The sequence below is a fragment of the Patiria miniata genome, unplaced genomic scaffold (assembly GCF_015706575.1).
Source record: "Patiria miniata isolate m_02_andy unplaced genomic scaffold, ASM1570657v1 HiC_scaffold_3, whole genome shotgun sequence".
In the NCBI taxonomy this organism is placed as follows: Eukaryota; Metazoa; Echinodermata; class Asteroidea; order Valvatida; family Asterinidae; genus Patiria; species Patiria miniata.
The window spans coordinates 32772826-32787789 of NW_024037069.1; the positions used below are offsets into that span (position 1 = coordinate 32772826).

The window sequence follows — 14964 nt, forward strand, 5'->3', positions numbered from 1 at the left end:
ATGTATACAAAAGTGCCACTTTTTGGGGGGTACCTGATTGTCATCAATTGCATAATTTTGTACACATTATCACTGTTTTGGGCCAAACAAAGAGTATGGCTGGATTGCTAAGGTAATTTGAGCAAGATGTGCCCAGTAGCTTTGAGTTAGCCAAAAAAGTATTAAGGGGGGACTTTCTTTTTGGATTGAGTGTAACTTGAGACATTTGAGGCCAAAGGTCATATAGGGGTCAAATGAGGTCATTGTTGATTTTGGTTAGGTACACTGAAAAGTGTGCTCACACTAACTGATTGTATAAACACTGCCAGCATGCCAGGGGGATCGCACAAGTTTTACTTGCAGTATTTTTTCTCAATTGCATCTGGTAGGTTGATAGGTAGGTTTGCTCTTTCAAAGTGTGTAACTTCTTATTTAGTGTGTATTCTCTCTTTAATTTGCCATCACAGGAGCCGTGTGCGACCCATCTCCATGCCGGAATGGTGGCGCCTGCATCGATTTCGGTGGCCGCTACTTCTGCATCTGTGTACATGGCTTCTCTGGGCGAAACTGTGAAATTGGTAATATTTCTTCAGGAGTTAAATATGGAGGGGGGGGGGGGGTGTTATTGAAACTTGTTAGATAATCTTTCACCTGTAAAGACATACGATGGAAAAAAATATCATATTGGCATTGTATTTTGAGGCAATAACACTGGGGCAATAACACAATACAATTTACTGAGTCGTACTTATTATCGGTTGCGCTAGTTGGGGCTTTACATAATAAGTTAGTGCAGGTCCCGTATTTGATCTTTGAAATTTGATGGCAGTTAGGGGTTTCATCAGAGACCTACTCTCTCTCTTGCAGGGCTGCCAACTTTGAGTAAGCGCTGAGAGTGAGAATTTGGCGATGGAGCTTGATCAGAATAAATCATATGCCAATGCGAGCGCAAAGCCAACGACGTGGGTTCGGGGCCCACTTAAGGGCCCGAAAAAGTTTGCATTCTAGACGCTCTGTGGTACGATCTGAAACAATTTCTGACCATTTTAACCAATTCTTTTTTAGCAAAAGATCATCATTTAAACATCATTTTTGGGTTTTATTTATTTATTTTTTTTGCGTGAGAAATCCTGTGTGCGTGAGAACGTGAGAACAACCTGAAATGCTTGAGTCTCACGCTCATTGCGTGAGAGTTGGCAGGCCTGCTCTTGCAACACAGAAGAAATGAAATAAATTGATTTGGATTATTATTATTATTATTATTATTATTTTAGTTCTGGTAATGAAACCAAGGATTCCTCAAAAGTGCCCGAGGCACTGTAGCTCGCTAGCCTGCAGAAACCTGTGGAGAGAAGACAATGAGAAGACAATTAGTTTTAGAGGTGGGAGGAAAACCCCAGAAGAATATTCTGGGGGAAACCCACGGAATCAGGCAGGGACTGAAAACCCAATCCACATGTTAGCCCAGGGGGTATTCAATTCAGTTCTATTTACTGTGAAACCCAAATAACGTGCAATGTAAGCCTCAAGCAATACCAATGGTAAGGGACATTGTTGACAAAAATATGTTAAGGGAAATTTCCAAGCCCCTTTCATTGTCCCTTGCCCTGATTTGCACCAGAAAGCATTGATCATGCTCACGAGAGCATCAAGACTCCCACTAACTTGGCATATTACCATTATGATCGCATGCATTCTTTACCATAGCTTTGTGAGCAGCCTATGTTGCATGGTTTATAGGCCTGGAAAAAAAATTGTGTGTTTACGGTCACCTCCTAAAATTATCCAGTACGTGGGTAGGGAAATATATATATACCATAGTTAAATTTTGGACCAAATGTGGCAATAAAACATTTGAGGTTGGAAAATAGGCCCCCCCCCCCCAAAAAAAACCCAGGTAAGTCGGGTAACCGAAAAAACAATTTTGTTGTTGTAGGTCTACATAATCAATATCATTACAAGTGCTTCTAAGTCCTCACAAGTCGGTCACAAATTATAGGCACAAAGTCACAAGCTTTTCCAACGAACTGTGTTGAAGGCATTCCTTTGGTTTTGTGCTTGTGACCAAGTGAATTGACTTGTGAAATATTGGTTGCTGGACGTACAACTGAAGTCATGATTGAACTTAACTACAATTTTCACCCATTGAGAGGATTTAATTTGCATTTTCTTTCCATTCAAGAAATGGACCTTTGGCATAAACTTCTTCATCGGAATGTACATCATACCATTGACTTTTGCTAAATTTGTTTTTCAATGAGTCTTAAATTTCGTCGCGTCAGTGCAACAAGGTTGTAACTCCATTTTGCAACAAAGTCGTATCTCGCGCGAATACGCTCCGTGCAACAAGGTCTTATCTCGACGTCCATTGACTTTGCGTGTACATCCGGGTTATTTTAAGCGAGATACGACCTTTTGACATTCTAAAACTCGCGTTTTGTGTTCATAACTCCATTCTGCAACAAAGTCGTATCTCGCGTGAATACGCTCCATGCAACAAGGTCGTATCTCGACGTCCATTGACTTTGCGTGTACATCCGGGTTATTTTAAGCGAGATACGACCTTTTGACATTCTAAAACTCGCGTTTTGCGTTCATAACTCCACTCTGCAACAAAGTCGTATCTCGCGTGAATACGCTCCATGCAACAAGGTCGTATCTCGACGTCCATTGACTTCGCGTGTACATCCGGGTTATTTTAAGCGAGATACGACCTTTTGACATTCTAAAACTCGCGTTTTGCGTTCATAACTCCACTCTGCAACAAAGTCGTATCTCGCGCGAATACGCTCCTTGCAACAAGGTCGTATCTCGACGTCCATTGACTTTGCGTGTACCGTACATCCGGGTTATTTTAAGCGAGATACGACCTTTTGACATTCTAAAACTCGCGTTTTGTGTTCATAACTCCACTCTGCAACAAAGTCGTATCTCGTGCGAATACGCTCCATGCAACAAGGTCGTATCTCGACGTCCATTGACTTTGCGTGTACATCCGGGTTATTTTAAGCGAGATACAACCTTTTGACATTCTAAAACTCGCGTTTTGCGTTGTCCATGCCATTTTAGGAGATACGACCTTGTTGCACTGATGCGACGATTTGATGACTAAAGTATCATTGCAACTCTTTTGATGATTTCTGATCAGTTTAAACAGTTTGGTTCTTTTCTTTCACAGTTGATCATCCGTGTGATAGCAACCCATGTATGAACAATGCAACATGTGAAGAACTCAACAATAATTACACCTGCACCTGTGCACCGTTTTACTCTGGTGTCAACTGTGAAACAGGTGAATTCATATTGGCACCCCTTCCTTCATTAACCCTTACTCCTTAGGCATTTTTGCTAGGATGCAACCTCAATCCTGAGAAATCCTCCAACTGCCTCCATGTCAAAATTGCATACAGCCTCAATCCTAAAGAAAATCATCCATTATTTCTTGAATGAGGTGCTTGGATGGGTGACCACTGCCTCAATCCTGCAAAATCCTTCAGCAATCACTGTCAATATGTTGAGGCAGAGCCAGTGACATCCCGGAACAGTGCGGAGGATTTCAAGTATAATCTTGGCCTAAAAAAAAACAACACAAGCTCTGGCCTAAGACCTTGACACAGTGCATCCTCCAAAACCAGCCACATGTTTTTGCCATATAGCCTAGCTCAATCCTGCAAAATCCTCAATTTTGCAAAGAGGATTTTGGAGGACTTGATTTGACTAATTTATTGAACCTAGAAGTTGCCTTAAGGATTGGAAGGTTTTCCAACTTTGGCCTAATTATGTCAAGGAATTTCTCAGGGTATTTGTGTTTTTTGTGTGTGGCAATTATTACAATGCTACAAATGCAGACATTTTATTCTAGACTTGCTTCAAGAAATACTTTCAGAAAGAGGGAGCCATTTGAAAGGTGTTCAGTGTGAAAGATATCCTAAGAAAAAAAATACAGTGTTCGAAATGTGCTTTGTACTTCAGAGATCCGTCCATGTAGGAGTGACCCTTGTGTGAACGGAGCAACATGCATGGACAATTCCATTGATTCCTACACCTGTGTCTGTCAGGCAGGGTACACTGGACAAAACTGTGCATCCGGTAAGTCAAATTTGAGACGAGTTTTATTAATTGATCAATTTTAGCAAAATCCTGCACACTAGTTTCGCGAAGAAAATTTTATGTTGTGTGACTGAAATTTGCATTGCTGCTGCTCATATTCTTGAGTCTGAGAATTTATCTTAAATTTTGGGATTTGATTTGAAAGTTTTTAAATATTGGTTTGTCCTACCTGGATATAGTGAAGCTACTTTTGTCATTTGTGTTTCAGGAATAAGTTGCAATGCTGTTTGCTAAACGCGCATGATTTTAAAGTTTGCATCTTTGCTTTGCAGACATAGACGAGTGTGCCAGTGGTCCGTGTATGAATAATGCAACTTGTGAGCAATCACTCAATGAATATTCATGCACATGTGCACCGTTTTTCTCCGGAGTCAACTGCGAAACAGGTACTTGTAATTTCCTCTTATTTTCCCCCTTTCGTTTACCCCTTTTTTTCCCCCTTACGTTTCCCCCTTTTCCCTTCGTTTCCAACTTTTAATCCTTCCAGAAATATTAAAAGACAATTAAATTTTGTATTTTAAAATGGGTCATATTTAAATGAAATCTGAAGGAGAAATGATTCCAGCTGATGTTGTCAAGGATATAATATTTTTTTTTGAAATTTGATCTTTATTTTTCATGTTTCTTTTACTTCAGAAATCCGCCCGTGCAGGAGTGGGCCGTGTATGAATGGAGCAACATGCATGGACAATTTCATTGATTCCTACACCTGTATCTGTCAGGCAGGATACACTGGACAAGACTGTCAAACTGGTAAGTCAATTATGAAACAAGTTCATTTTCACCAGAAAATCTGTGTAACTACTTTTATGCAAAAAACCCCTGATTTATGTGGAATGATTGAAGACGTGCAAATATGCAAATGCAAAAGTTCTGTTACTTTACACTTTAAGACTCTGACTGAGTGTAATTAATATGTATCGGTTAGATTTGAAAACCGACAGTTTATTTTCTTACATATTTTTTGTAAAAGGCGCAATTGTTTCCTTAAACCTGGAAATTGTCAGATGCTTTTGATTTTGATAATAATTACTGTGTTTCTAGTTTAAAGCTGCAGTGCAGTTTTCTGTGAAAGTTGTATTTTATAGTTTACTTCTTTGCTATGCAGATATAGACGAGTGTGCCAGTGGTCCATGTATGAATAATGCAACTTGTGAGCAATCAATCAATGAATATTCATGCACATGTGCACCGTTTTTCTCCGGAGTCAACTGCGAAACAGGTACTTGTAATTTCCTCTTATCTTCCCCCTTTCGTTTACCCCTTTTTTTTCTCTTACGTTTCCCCCTTTCCCCCTTCGTTTCCAACTTTTAATCCTTCCAGAAATATTAAAAGACAAATTTTGTATTTTAAAATGGGTCATATTTAAATGAAATCTGAAGGAGAAATGATTTCGGATGATATTGTCAAGGATATAATATTTTCCTTATAAATTTGATCTTTAATTCTCTTCTTTGTTTTTATTGCAGAAATCCGCCCGTGCAGGAGTGGGCCATGTATGAATGGAGCAACATGCATGGACAATTCCATTGATTCCTACACCTGTATCTGTCAGGCAGGGTACACTGGACAAGACTGTGAAACTGGTAAGTCAAATTTGAATCGAGTTTTATTCATTGTTCAATTTCATCAAAAGAATCTGTGTTACTACTTTTATGCAAAAAAATTGGGGCGTGATTAAAAATGTGCAAATATATGCAAACGCAAAATTTCTTTTAATGTTCTCTTTTAAACTCTTAAGTGTCATTAATATGTATCGATTAGATTTGAAAATCCAGTCTGTTTTCATAAGATTTGGGTTATATGGACACAATTTTTGGGAAAAGGCATGATTGTCCCTGAAACTAGGATATTGTTACATGATGCTTTGGCTTTTTGAAAATAAGTACTGTGTTTCTAGTTTAAAGTGCAGTGCTGGTTTCTGTTAAAGCTTAACATTTATAATTGTGCTTCTTTGCTCTGCAGACATAGACGAGTGTGCCAGTGGTCCGTGTATGAATAATGCAACTTGTGAACAATCACTCAATAAATATTCATGCACGTGTGCCCCGTTTTTCTCCGGCGTCAACTGCGAAACAGGTACTTGTAATTTCCTCTTTTGTATTCCCCTTTTGTTTACCACTTTTTTTCTTTTCGTTTCCAACTTTATTTTCTTCCAGAAATAATTACAGAAAAATTTGATATTTTTAAATGGGTCATATTCAAATGAAATCGGAAGGAGAAATAATTTCCAGCTGATGTTGTCAAGGATATAATATTGTTTTTTCAAATTTGATCTTTATTTTTCATGTTTGTTTTATTTCAGAAATCCGCCCATGCAGGAGTGGGCCATGTATGAATGGAGCAACATGCATGGACAATTCCATTGATTCCTACACCTGTATCTGTCAGGCAGGCTACACTGGACAAGACTGTGAAACTGGTAAGTCAAATTTGAGTGAATCAAGTTTTAGTAATTGTTCAATTTCAGCCAAAAAGTCCCTGTATAACTACTTTGATGGGGGGGGGGGGGTGGAAGATTTATTTAGAGTGATTGTAGACATGCATATATATACAAATGCAAAAGATCTATTACTGTACACTTTAAGACTCAGACTGAGTGTAATAAATATGTATCGGTTAGATTTGAAAGTTGACAGTCTTTTTTCTGAAGTATTTTATGGAAACAGCATATTTGTCCCCTTAAACCTGGATATTGTCACATGCTTTTGATTTTCAAAATAACTGTGTTTCTAGTTTAAAGCTGCAGTGCTGTTTTCTGTGAAAGTTGTATTTAAAGGTTTGCATCTTTCCTTTGCAGACATAGACGAGTGTGCCAGTGGTCCGTGTATGAATAATGCAACTTGTGAGCAATCAATCAATGAATATTCATGCACGTGTGCACCGTTTTTCTCCGGCGTCAACTGTGAAACAGGTATTTGCCAATGTTTTGTCCCATATCCGCCTTTTATCTTAAAAGTTTTCCAATTTTCCTTACAGATGTGTTTACAAAACTATTGAGAAAATTAAAACGGGTCTCATTTAATACTTGGAATCAGAAAGGGAAATGATTCCATATGATATTATCAATGATATATTTGTCTGTTTTACATTTATCTTTAATTCTCTTCTTTGTTTTTATTGCAGAAATCCGCCCGTGCATGAGCGGGCCATGTATGAATGGAGCAACATGCATGGACAATTCCATTGATTCCTACACCTGTATCTGTCAGGCAGGGTACACTGGACAAGACTGTGAAACTGGTAAGTCAAATTTGAGACAAGTTTTATTAATTGATCAATTTTAGCAAAAACCTGCACACTAGTTTCGCGAAGAAAATTTTATGTTGTGTTACTGGAATTAATATGTATCGGTTAGATTTGAAAACTGACAGTATATTTTCTAACATATTTTTTGGAAAAGGCGCGATTGTTTCCTTAAACCTGGATATTGTTACATGCTTTTGATTTCGATAATAATTACTGTGTTTCTAGTTTAAAGCTGCAGGGCTGTTTTCTGTAAAAGTTGTATTTTAAAGTTTGCATCTTTGCTTTGCAGACATAGACGAGTGTGCCAGTGGTCCGTGTATGAATAATGCAACTTGTGAGCAATCACTCAATGAATATTCATGCACGTGCGCACCGTTTTTCTCCGGCGTCAACTGTGAAACAGGTATTTGCCAATGTTTTGTCCCATATCCGCCTTTTATCTTAAAAGTTTCCAATTTTCCTTACAGATGTGTTTACAAAACTATTGAGCAGATTAAAAAGGGTCTCATTGAATACTTGGAATCAGAAAGGGAAATGATTCCAGATGATATTATCAATGATATTGGTCTGTTTTACGTTGATCTTTAATTCTCTTCTTTGTTTGTATTTCAGAAATCCGCCCATGCAGGAGTGGGCCGTGTATGAATGGAGCAACATGCATGGACAATTCCATTGATTCCTACACCTGTATCTGTCAGGCAGGGTACACTGGACAAGACTGTGAAACTGGTCAGTGAATTTAAGTGAATCAAGTTTTAGTAATTGTTCAATTTCAGCCAAATGTGAATAGAGTTTTATTCATTGTTCAATTTCAGCAAAAGAAACTGTGTAACTACTTTTATGCAAAAAAAAAATTGGGGCGTGATTGAAAACGTGCAAATATGCAAACGCAAAATTTCTTTTAATGTACTCTTTTAAACTCTTTAAGTGTCATTAATATATATCGATTAGATTTTAAAATCCAGTATGTTTTCATAAGATTTGGGTTATATGGACACAATTTTTGGGAAAAGGCATGATTGTCCCTGAAACTAGGATATTGTTACATACTTTGGCTTTTTGAAAATAATTACTGTGCTTCTAGTTTAAAGTGCAGTGCTGGTTTCTGTTAAAGTTTAACATTTATAATTGTGCTTCTTTGCTTTGCAGACATAGATGAGTGTGCCAGTGGTCCATGTATGAATAATGCAACTTGTGAGCAATCAATCAATGAATATTCATGCACATGTGCACCATTTTTCTCAGGCGTCAACTGCGAAACAGGTATTTGCCAATGTTTTGTCCCATATCCGCCTTTTATCTTAAAAGTTTTCCAATTTTCGTTATAGATGTGTTTACAAAACTATTGAGCAGTTTAAAATGGGTCTTATTTTAATACTTGGAATCAGAAAGAGAAATGATTCCAGATGATATTATGAATGATAATTTTGGTCTGTTTTACATTTATCTTTAATTCTCTTTGTTTTTATTTCAGAAATCCGCCCATGCAGGAGTGGGCCATGTATGAATGGAGCAACATGCATGGACAATTCCATTGATTCCTACACCTGTATCTGTCAGGCAGGGTACACTGGACAAGACTGTGAATCTGGTAAGTGAAAAGGGCAAAGTATCAAATGTTGATCAGTTTGAGCGAAACACTGCGAACGACTTTTATGAAAAAGTAAAGATTCGTCTGGTATGATGGAAAATGGTAATCAATTGAAGTGTCTTTGTTACTTTGCGCATGATTAGAATCAAACATTTTGTCAAATGTTTGTTTTGTTTAGATTTTACAGAGCGGACAGTCTTTTCTCCAAACTTGAAATATTTTATGACAAGTGTATTTGTCAGCAGGAAAACAGATTTTTCCAGATGAAATGGCATTGCGGTTGTCTGCTCAGATTGCATTTTCAAGTTTGCATTTTTCCTTTGCAGACATAGACGAGTGTGCCAGTGGTCCGTGTATGAATAATGCAACTTGTGAGCAATCACTCAATGAATATTCATGCACGTGTGCACCATTTTTCTCCGGAGTTAACTGTGAAACAGGTACTTGTAATTTCCTCTTTTGTATTCCCCTTTTGTTTACCACTTTTTTTCTTTTCGTTTCCAACTTTATTTTCTTCCAGAAATAATTACAGAAAAATTTGATATTTTTAATATATTTTTTAAAAATTTGATATTTTTAATATATTCAAATAAAATCGGAAGGAGAAATAATTTCCAGCGGATGTTGTCAAGGATATAATGTTTTTTTTTTAAAATTTGATCTTTATGTTTCATGTTTGTTTTACTTCAGAAATCCGCCCGTGCTGGAGTGGGCCGTGTATGAATGGAGCAACATGCATGGACAATTCCATTGATTCCTACACCTGTATCTGTCAGGCAGGGTACACTGGACAAGACTGTCAAACTGGTAAGTGAATTTAAATGAATCAAGTTTTTGTAATTGTTCAATTTCAGCCAAAAAAATCCCTGTATAACTACTTTGATGGGGGGGGGGGGGGGGGGTGGAAGATTTATTTAGAGTGATTGTAGACATGCATATATACAAATGCAAAAGATCTGTTACTGTACACTTTAAGACTCGGACTGAGTGTAATTATAAATATGTATCGGTTAGATTTGAAAGTCGACAGTCTTTTTTCTCAAGTATTTTATGGAAACGGCATATTTGTCCCCTGAAACCTGGATATTGTTACATGCTTTTGCTTTTGATAATAACTACTGTGTTTCTAGTTTAAGCTGCAGTGCTGTTTTCTGTGAAAGTTGTATTCTAAAGTTTGCATCTTTGCTTTGCAGACATAGACGAGTGTGCCAGTGGTCCGTGTATGAATAATGCAACTTGTGAACAATCAATCAATGAATATTCATGCACGTGTGCACCGTTTTTCTCCGGCGTCAACTGCGAAACAGGTATTTGCCAATGTTTTGTCCCATATCTGCCTTTTATCTCAAAAGTTTTCCAATTTTCCTTATAGATGTGTTTACAAAACTATTGAGCAGTTTAAAATGGGTCTCATTTTAATACTTAGAATCAGAAAGAGAAATGATTCCAGATGATATCATCAATGATATATTGGTCTGTTTTACGTTGATCTTTAATTATCTTCTTTGTTTTTATTGCAGAAATCCGTCCGTGCAGGAGTGGGCCATGTATGAATGGAGCAACATGCATGGACAATTCCATTGATTCCTACACCTGTATCTGTCAGGCAGGGTACACTGGACAAGACTGTGAAACCGGTAAGTCAAATGTGAATCGAGTTTTATTCATTGTTCAATTTCAGGAAAAGAACCTGCATACTAGCTTTGTACTTGTAAAACAAAATAATTTGCACATGCTGCTTCTCTATTGTGTTCATATTTGAGTCTGAGAATTAAACATTATTTCTTTTGTGGTCGGAATTGATAGTTGCCTGCCTTTTTCTCACAAGACACCAGCTGTGCATGTTGTTTTTTATTTGAAAATTTGTAATTTGTTTTCTCTCTCTATTGGTATTATGTTTTTGTTTGTGAGTAAATTCCATTTATTGTGTTTATAGCGCCTTGAGACTTAATAGGTGGATATGTGCGCTTCATAAATCTTCATTATTATTATTATTAATTTGAGGCATTTTGGAAAGTTTTTTCAAAACTCTGGATATTGTGATTTACTTTTGGCCATCTACATCAAATTTGTTTCCAGCTTATTTTCAGAGCAGTTGTCTGCTTGGGTTGTATTTTAATTTTGACAGTTTGCTTCTTTTCTGTGCAGACATAGACGAGTGTGCCAGTGGTCCATGTATGAATAATGCAACTTGTGAGCAATCACTCAATGAATATTCATGCACGTGCGCACCCTTTTTCTCCGGCGTCAACTGTGAAACAGGTATTTTGCAACTTTTTTCTTCCCTTTTCACATTTACCTTCAATTTCCCTTGTTTTTCCTTCAAAAAAATATGCTTATTGAAACATTGAGCTGTTTAAAAATGAGTCATCTGAATGAAATCAGAATGAAAAATGCGTGGTTTTGTTTATTTCATCTTTTTCATTTGTTGTGTTTATTGTAATGAAAATTGTTGCTTTTATCTCAGAAATCCGCCCATGCAGGAGTGGGCCATGTATGAATGGAGCAACATGCATGGACAATTCCATTAATTCCTACACCTGTATCTGTCAGGCAGGGTACACTGGACAAGACTGCGAAACTGGTAAGTCAAAATAAAACCCAACCCCCCCCCCCAAAAAAAAAACACCCACCCAAAAACATAGTTATGAGTCATGATAAAATATGATGGCCTATAGCTTAATATATATATTTTTTCAGAAGTTGTTGGAACATGTTTGGGCTACTGAGGTTTGAATTTAAAGTGCAACTTCCTAACTCCCAAAAAAATGAACAGGTTCATGACGATGTATTTGCCTGAACTCATGAGTAGTACCTTAATTTTCTTTGTTAGAACTTGACAGTTTACATTCTTTTCCACACTGGCGGTAAACAAAGGCAACGCGACGATTTTGTCATCACTTTTAACAAGGAAGCTTATTTTGAAACAAATAACCATTTTCCTTTTGAAAAAGTTTGCTGGCATGCTGATGTATATTTCCTTAGTAACTCGTATTTGCTTTCATCAAGCCTGACTGTATGGTCCCGGTTTTCATTAAAATGTACAATAAAGCTTGAACATATTTAACCCAGTTTCCATCGGCATACCTTCCTGGTACTAGAATAAATCCTCGATAACAAAAACAACCCAATTACGTGTTGAAACCATTTCCCAAGCTCCCGTTCACCTTCTTTTCTGTTTGGTGAATGATAATCGACCTTCCTTCACCAGCCCATGCATTTCTTTTGAAACCGAAAGGTTCAACACCTTTGCGTAGGCTGCGAACTGAAAACCAGTGAACTTTTCATTAGTCACGGACGGTGGCGAACCGTTTTGAAAAATATGTGAAGTCTCTGCTGTAGTATTGGTACTATAGTTACCTCAGTGTGGGGTGCACGGCGGTGGATAGGTTGAGTCTTGGGCGGGTAGCTCAGCACTCAGTACAGGGACTCGATAAAGAGACACGTACTGGTTGAAGTTACTCATCACAAGACTGTCTCGCGGCTGGGCCACTCATGGGAGTGCCAGACAAGCACGACATGCTTGAATGGTTTATTACCTACACACCACATTCGCCCCCATTTTGTTGTTTGTTTTTCTTTTTAGACAAGTACAAAACATGTTATATCATGTGCATGAAGCCAGTCAAATGTTTCCCACTTAAATCTCGGCCCTTTACTGAAATACAATAACCATGACACTAAATAGTCGGAGTTCAAATAAGTAAATTGGAATCCCCTAAATTCGTGTTGCATAACTGGGACATTTTTCTTCAGAGGTTCTAGCATATCTTTAAGTAAGTAAAGGCAGTTTCTTATTACTTTAGTCACTGGTCACATCTACCCAGTATTTTTAGTTTGTATACCTATCGCATTCTTACTGAAGTTAAGTAATGTAAGTCACAGGTCACCTAGACCTTGCATGTTTATTTTATATACTTATCACATGCTTACTGAAATTAAATAATTTAAGATACCTTTCAGCACACTATCGCTAAAATACTGCATTTATACATCCATGCAGTAATCAAAACATTTTCAGGTATAAAAAAAATAGTTTTAGTTATGATCTATTAACCAGTTGGCTTCGGAGGCTGTGATAACATGCACTGGCTGTTTTTGTGCATAGGCACGGCTGACGGGTTAAGACTTCAAGATTGCCTTGCCTTGCCTTGCCTCGCCTCCGGGTGACGTCTAAACATGCTATTAATCCCTCGTGCCTTTTGTACACACACACACAAAGTCCATGTGGTCTGTGGAGGCGGACCGTGTGCTGACCGTTGTTCACAGCCTGTTGTACAATTTACGCTCCAGTGCACACCCTAGAGTTTTGAAACCTATGAAGTTTCGGCAAGAAATATCGTATAAATACTGTTGAAATCTCTCATGCGAATCAGTATTTGTGGCATTTGGCTGTATATCAGAAGTTGGCTGGGAAATTTGGCCTTTTGAAAATTTTGCAATTTTCGGCAAAAGTAAACCTGGCGCAAAGTGGTAATGTTTTTTTGCACCCTGCAAACCATTCATTGAGGTATGGAGTACATCTTCTCGGTGTTCAGCAAGCACAGAGTTAAGTTTTCCTGTTCAGGGATTCCTTGAATTCTGGCAACTTCTTGAGCGACCAATCTCGCCATCGTAGGATTGCTGAAGGGTCCTGAGAGGCCATGAGGAGGCGAGTCTGTTTCAGGGAGGAGGCTCTCAAGAGGGATGTTCTTGGCTACGTCTGTGGGTCCCTGATGTCCCTTAGCGACGATCAGTGTTAAGACGATGTGTAAGTTGGGGAACATCCTACACCACTACTCTGCCCAGTAGGTAGTGGCGAGGTAATTGCCGGGGAAACCTTAAAACTGCAAACAGTTCTTTTTGCGTTGTACAATACGGTATTTCTTTTGAGCTGGAGATAACATACAACTACTGAAGCCAAGCACCCGTTAGACCCCATCTTGGACTTGTAGTAATTCTGTTCCAATGGCAGTGTCATCAGAAGCGACCGTATCTAGAATGAATGGTTGATTTAGCCTACAACACCACAGAATAAGTTCTTCGCTTGTCAGACCGTACATAGTATACATTGTTTTTGTTTTTGTTTTGTTTTACCGTGTTTTGTTCCTGTTGTAGCGCCATGAGCACCTTTTGTTAGGTGGGTGTGTGCGCATTATAAGTATCCATTATTATTATTATTATTATTATTATTGTTGTTGTTGTTGTTGTTGTAACAACTGTCACTTCTTGGGAATGATGGAGTTGGGCTTGTGGTACGTGCAGACTTCAGTTGTTTGAAAGCTAGGTCATTTTATTTTTATATTTTTATTTATTACTTCTGGTACTGAATCCAAGGATTCCCAAGATAGCGCCCTAGGCACTGTAAACTCAAAAGCCTGAAGAAATCTGTAGAGAGAATTGAATGAGAAGAAATTACAGTTTTAGAGGTGGGAGGAAAAGCCCAGAAGAATATTCTGGGGAAAACCCACGGAATCAGGCAGGGACTGAAAACCCAATCCACTATTGGCCCGGCCGGGATTCGAACCCGGGTCACAGCGGTGGAAGGCGAGGAAAGTACTGCTACATGTACACCATCCTGACTCCCCATGTTACTCTAACCAGGTAAATTTGACCCTTTTTCTGGTGAGTTCCAAGGTCATGTTCCTCTAACATGTCTAAGGGACCCACAGACGTAGCCAAGAACATCCCTCTTGAAAGCCTCCTGGAAACAGACTCGCTGTACTTTGTTCCTCATGGTCTCTCAGTCCCCTTCATCAGCAACCTTACAATGGTGAGACTAGTCACCATCGGAACTCGCCAAAGAAAGGGTCAAATTTACCTGGTTAGAGGAACATGACATTCAGCTACAGGGGTGTAGCTAACTTTGCACAAATCGTGGTGTGGGCTCTACGGTAGTTAACAAACCCAATCGTTCTACATGTACCTCTTTACTAGAAGATGGTGATTGCCAGGTGTGTACGACTATCATGCCACCGGTGTTTGAAATTACTTTGGCGAACCTTACTTCCTGCTGTTGCAGTAAGTGACACTTCTTTGCTTTTAATTTGAGGTGA

The 14964-nt window shown here is 38.4% G+C and overlaps 1 protein-coding gene across 35 annotated transcripts in view; it reads left to right on the forward strand.

The window, feature by feature from the left end:
- LOC119737677 (mucin-17-like) overlaps positions 1–14964 on the forward strand; it is a 51691-nt gene that overhangs the window by 9493 nt on the left and 27234 nt on the right. For 8 of the 35 annotated variants that reach the window (XM_038212210.1, XM_038212190.1, XM_038212182.1 and 5 more), the window contains exons 2-20: positions 447–557; positions 3158–3271; positions 4726–4842; positions 5198–5311; positions 5559–5675; positions 6055–6168; positions 6395–6511; positions 6890–7003; positions 7216–7332; positions 7628–7741; positions 7951–8067; positions 8488–8601; positions 8813–8929; positions 9256–9369; positions 9620–9736; positions 10123–10236; positions 10450–10566; positions 11078–11191; positions 11397–11513. In XM_038212210.1, coding sequence (XP_038068138.1) covers positions 447–557; positions 3158–3271; positions 4726–4842; positions 5198–5311; positions 5559–5675; positions 6055–6168; positions 6395–6511; positions 6890–7003; positions 7216–7332; positions 7628–7741; positions 7951–8067; positions 8488–8601; positions 8813–8929; positions 9256–9369; positions 9620–9736; positions 10123–10236; positions 10450–10566; positions 11078–11191; positions 11397–11513 — 2190 coding nt within the window. Of the gene's footprint in view, positions 1–446; positions 558–3157; positions 3272–4725; positions 4843–5197; positions 5312–5558; positions 5676–6054; positions 6169–6394; positions 6512–6889; positions 7004–7215; positions 7333–7627; positions 7742–7950; positions 8068–8487; positions 8602–8812; positions 8930–9255; positions 9370–9619; positions 9737–10122; positions 10237–10449; positions 10567–11077; positions 11192–11396; positions 11514–14855; positions 14930–14964 lie in introns of those variants that run through there. The other 27 variants (XM_038212198.1, XM_038212209.1, XM_038212205.1 and 24 more) reach the window with 24 other exon arrangements.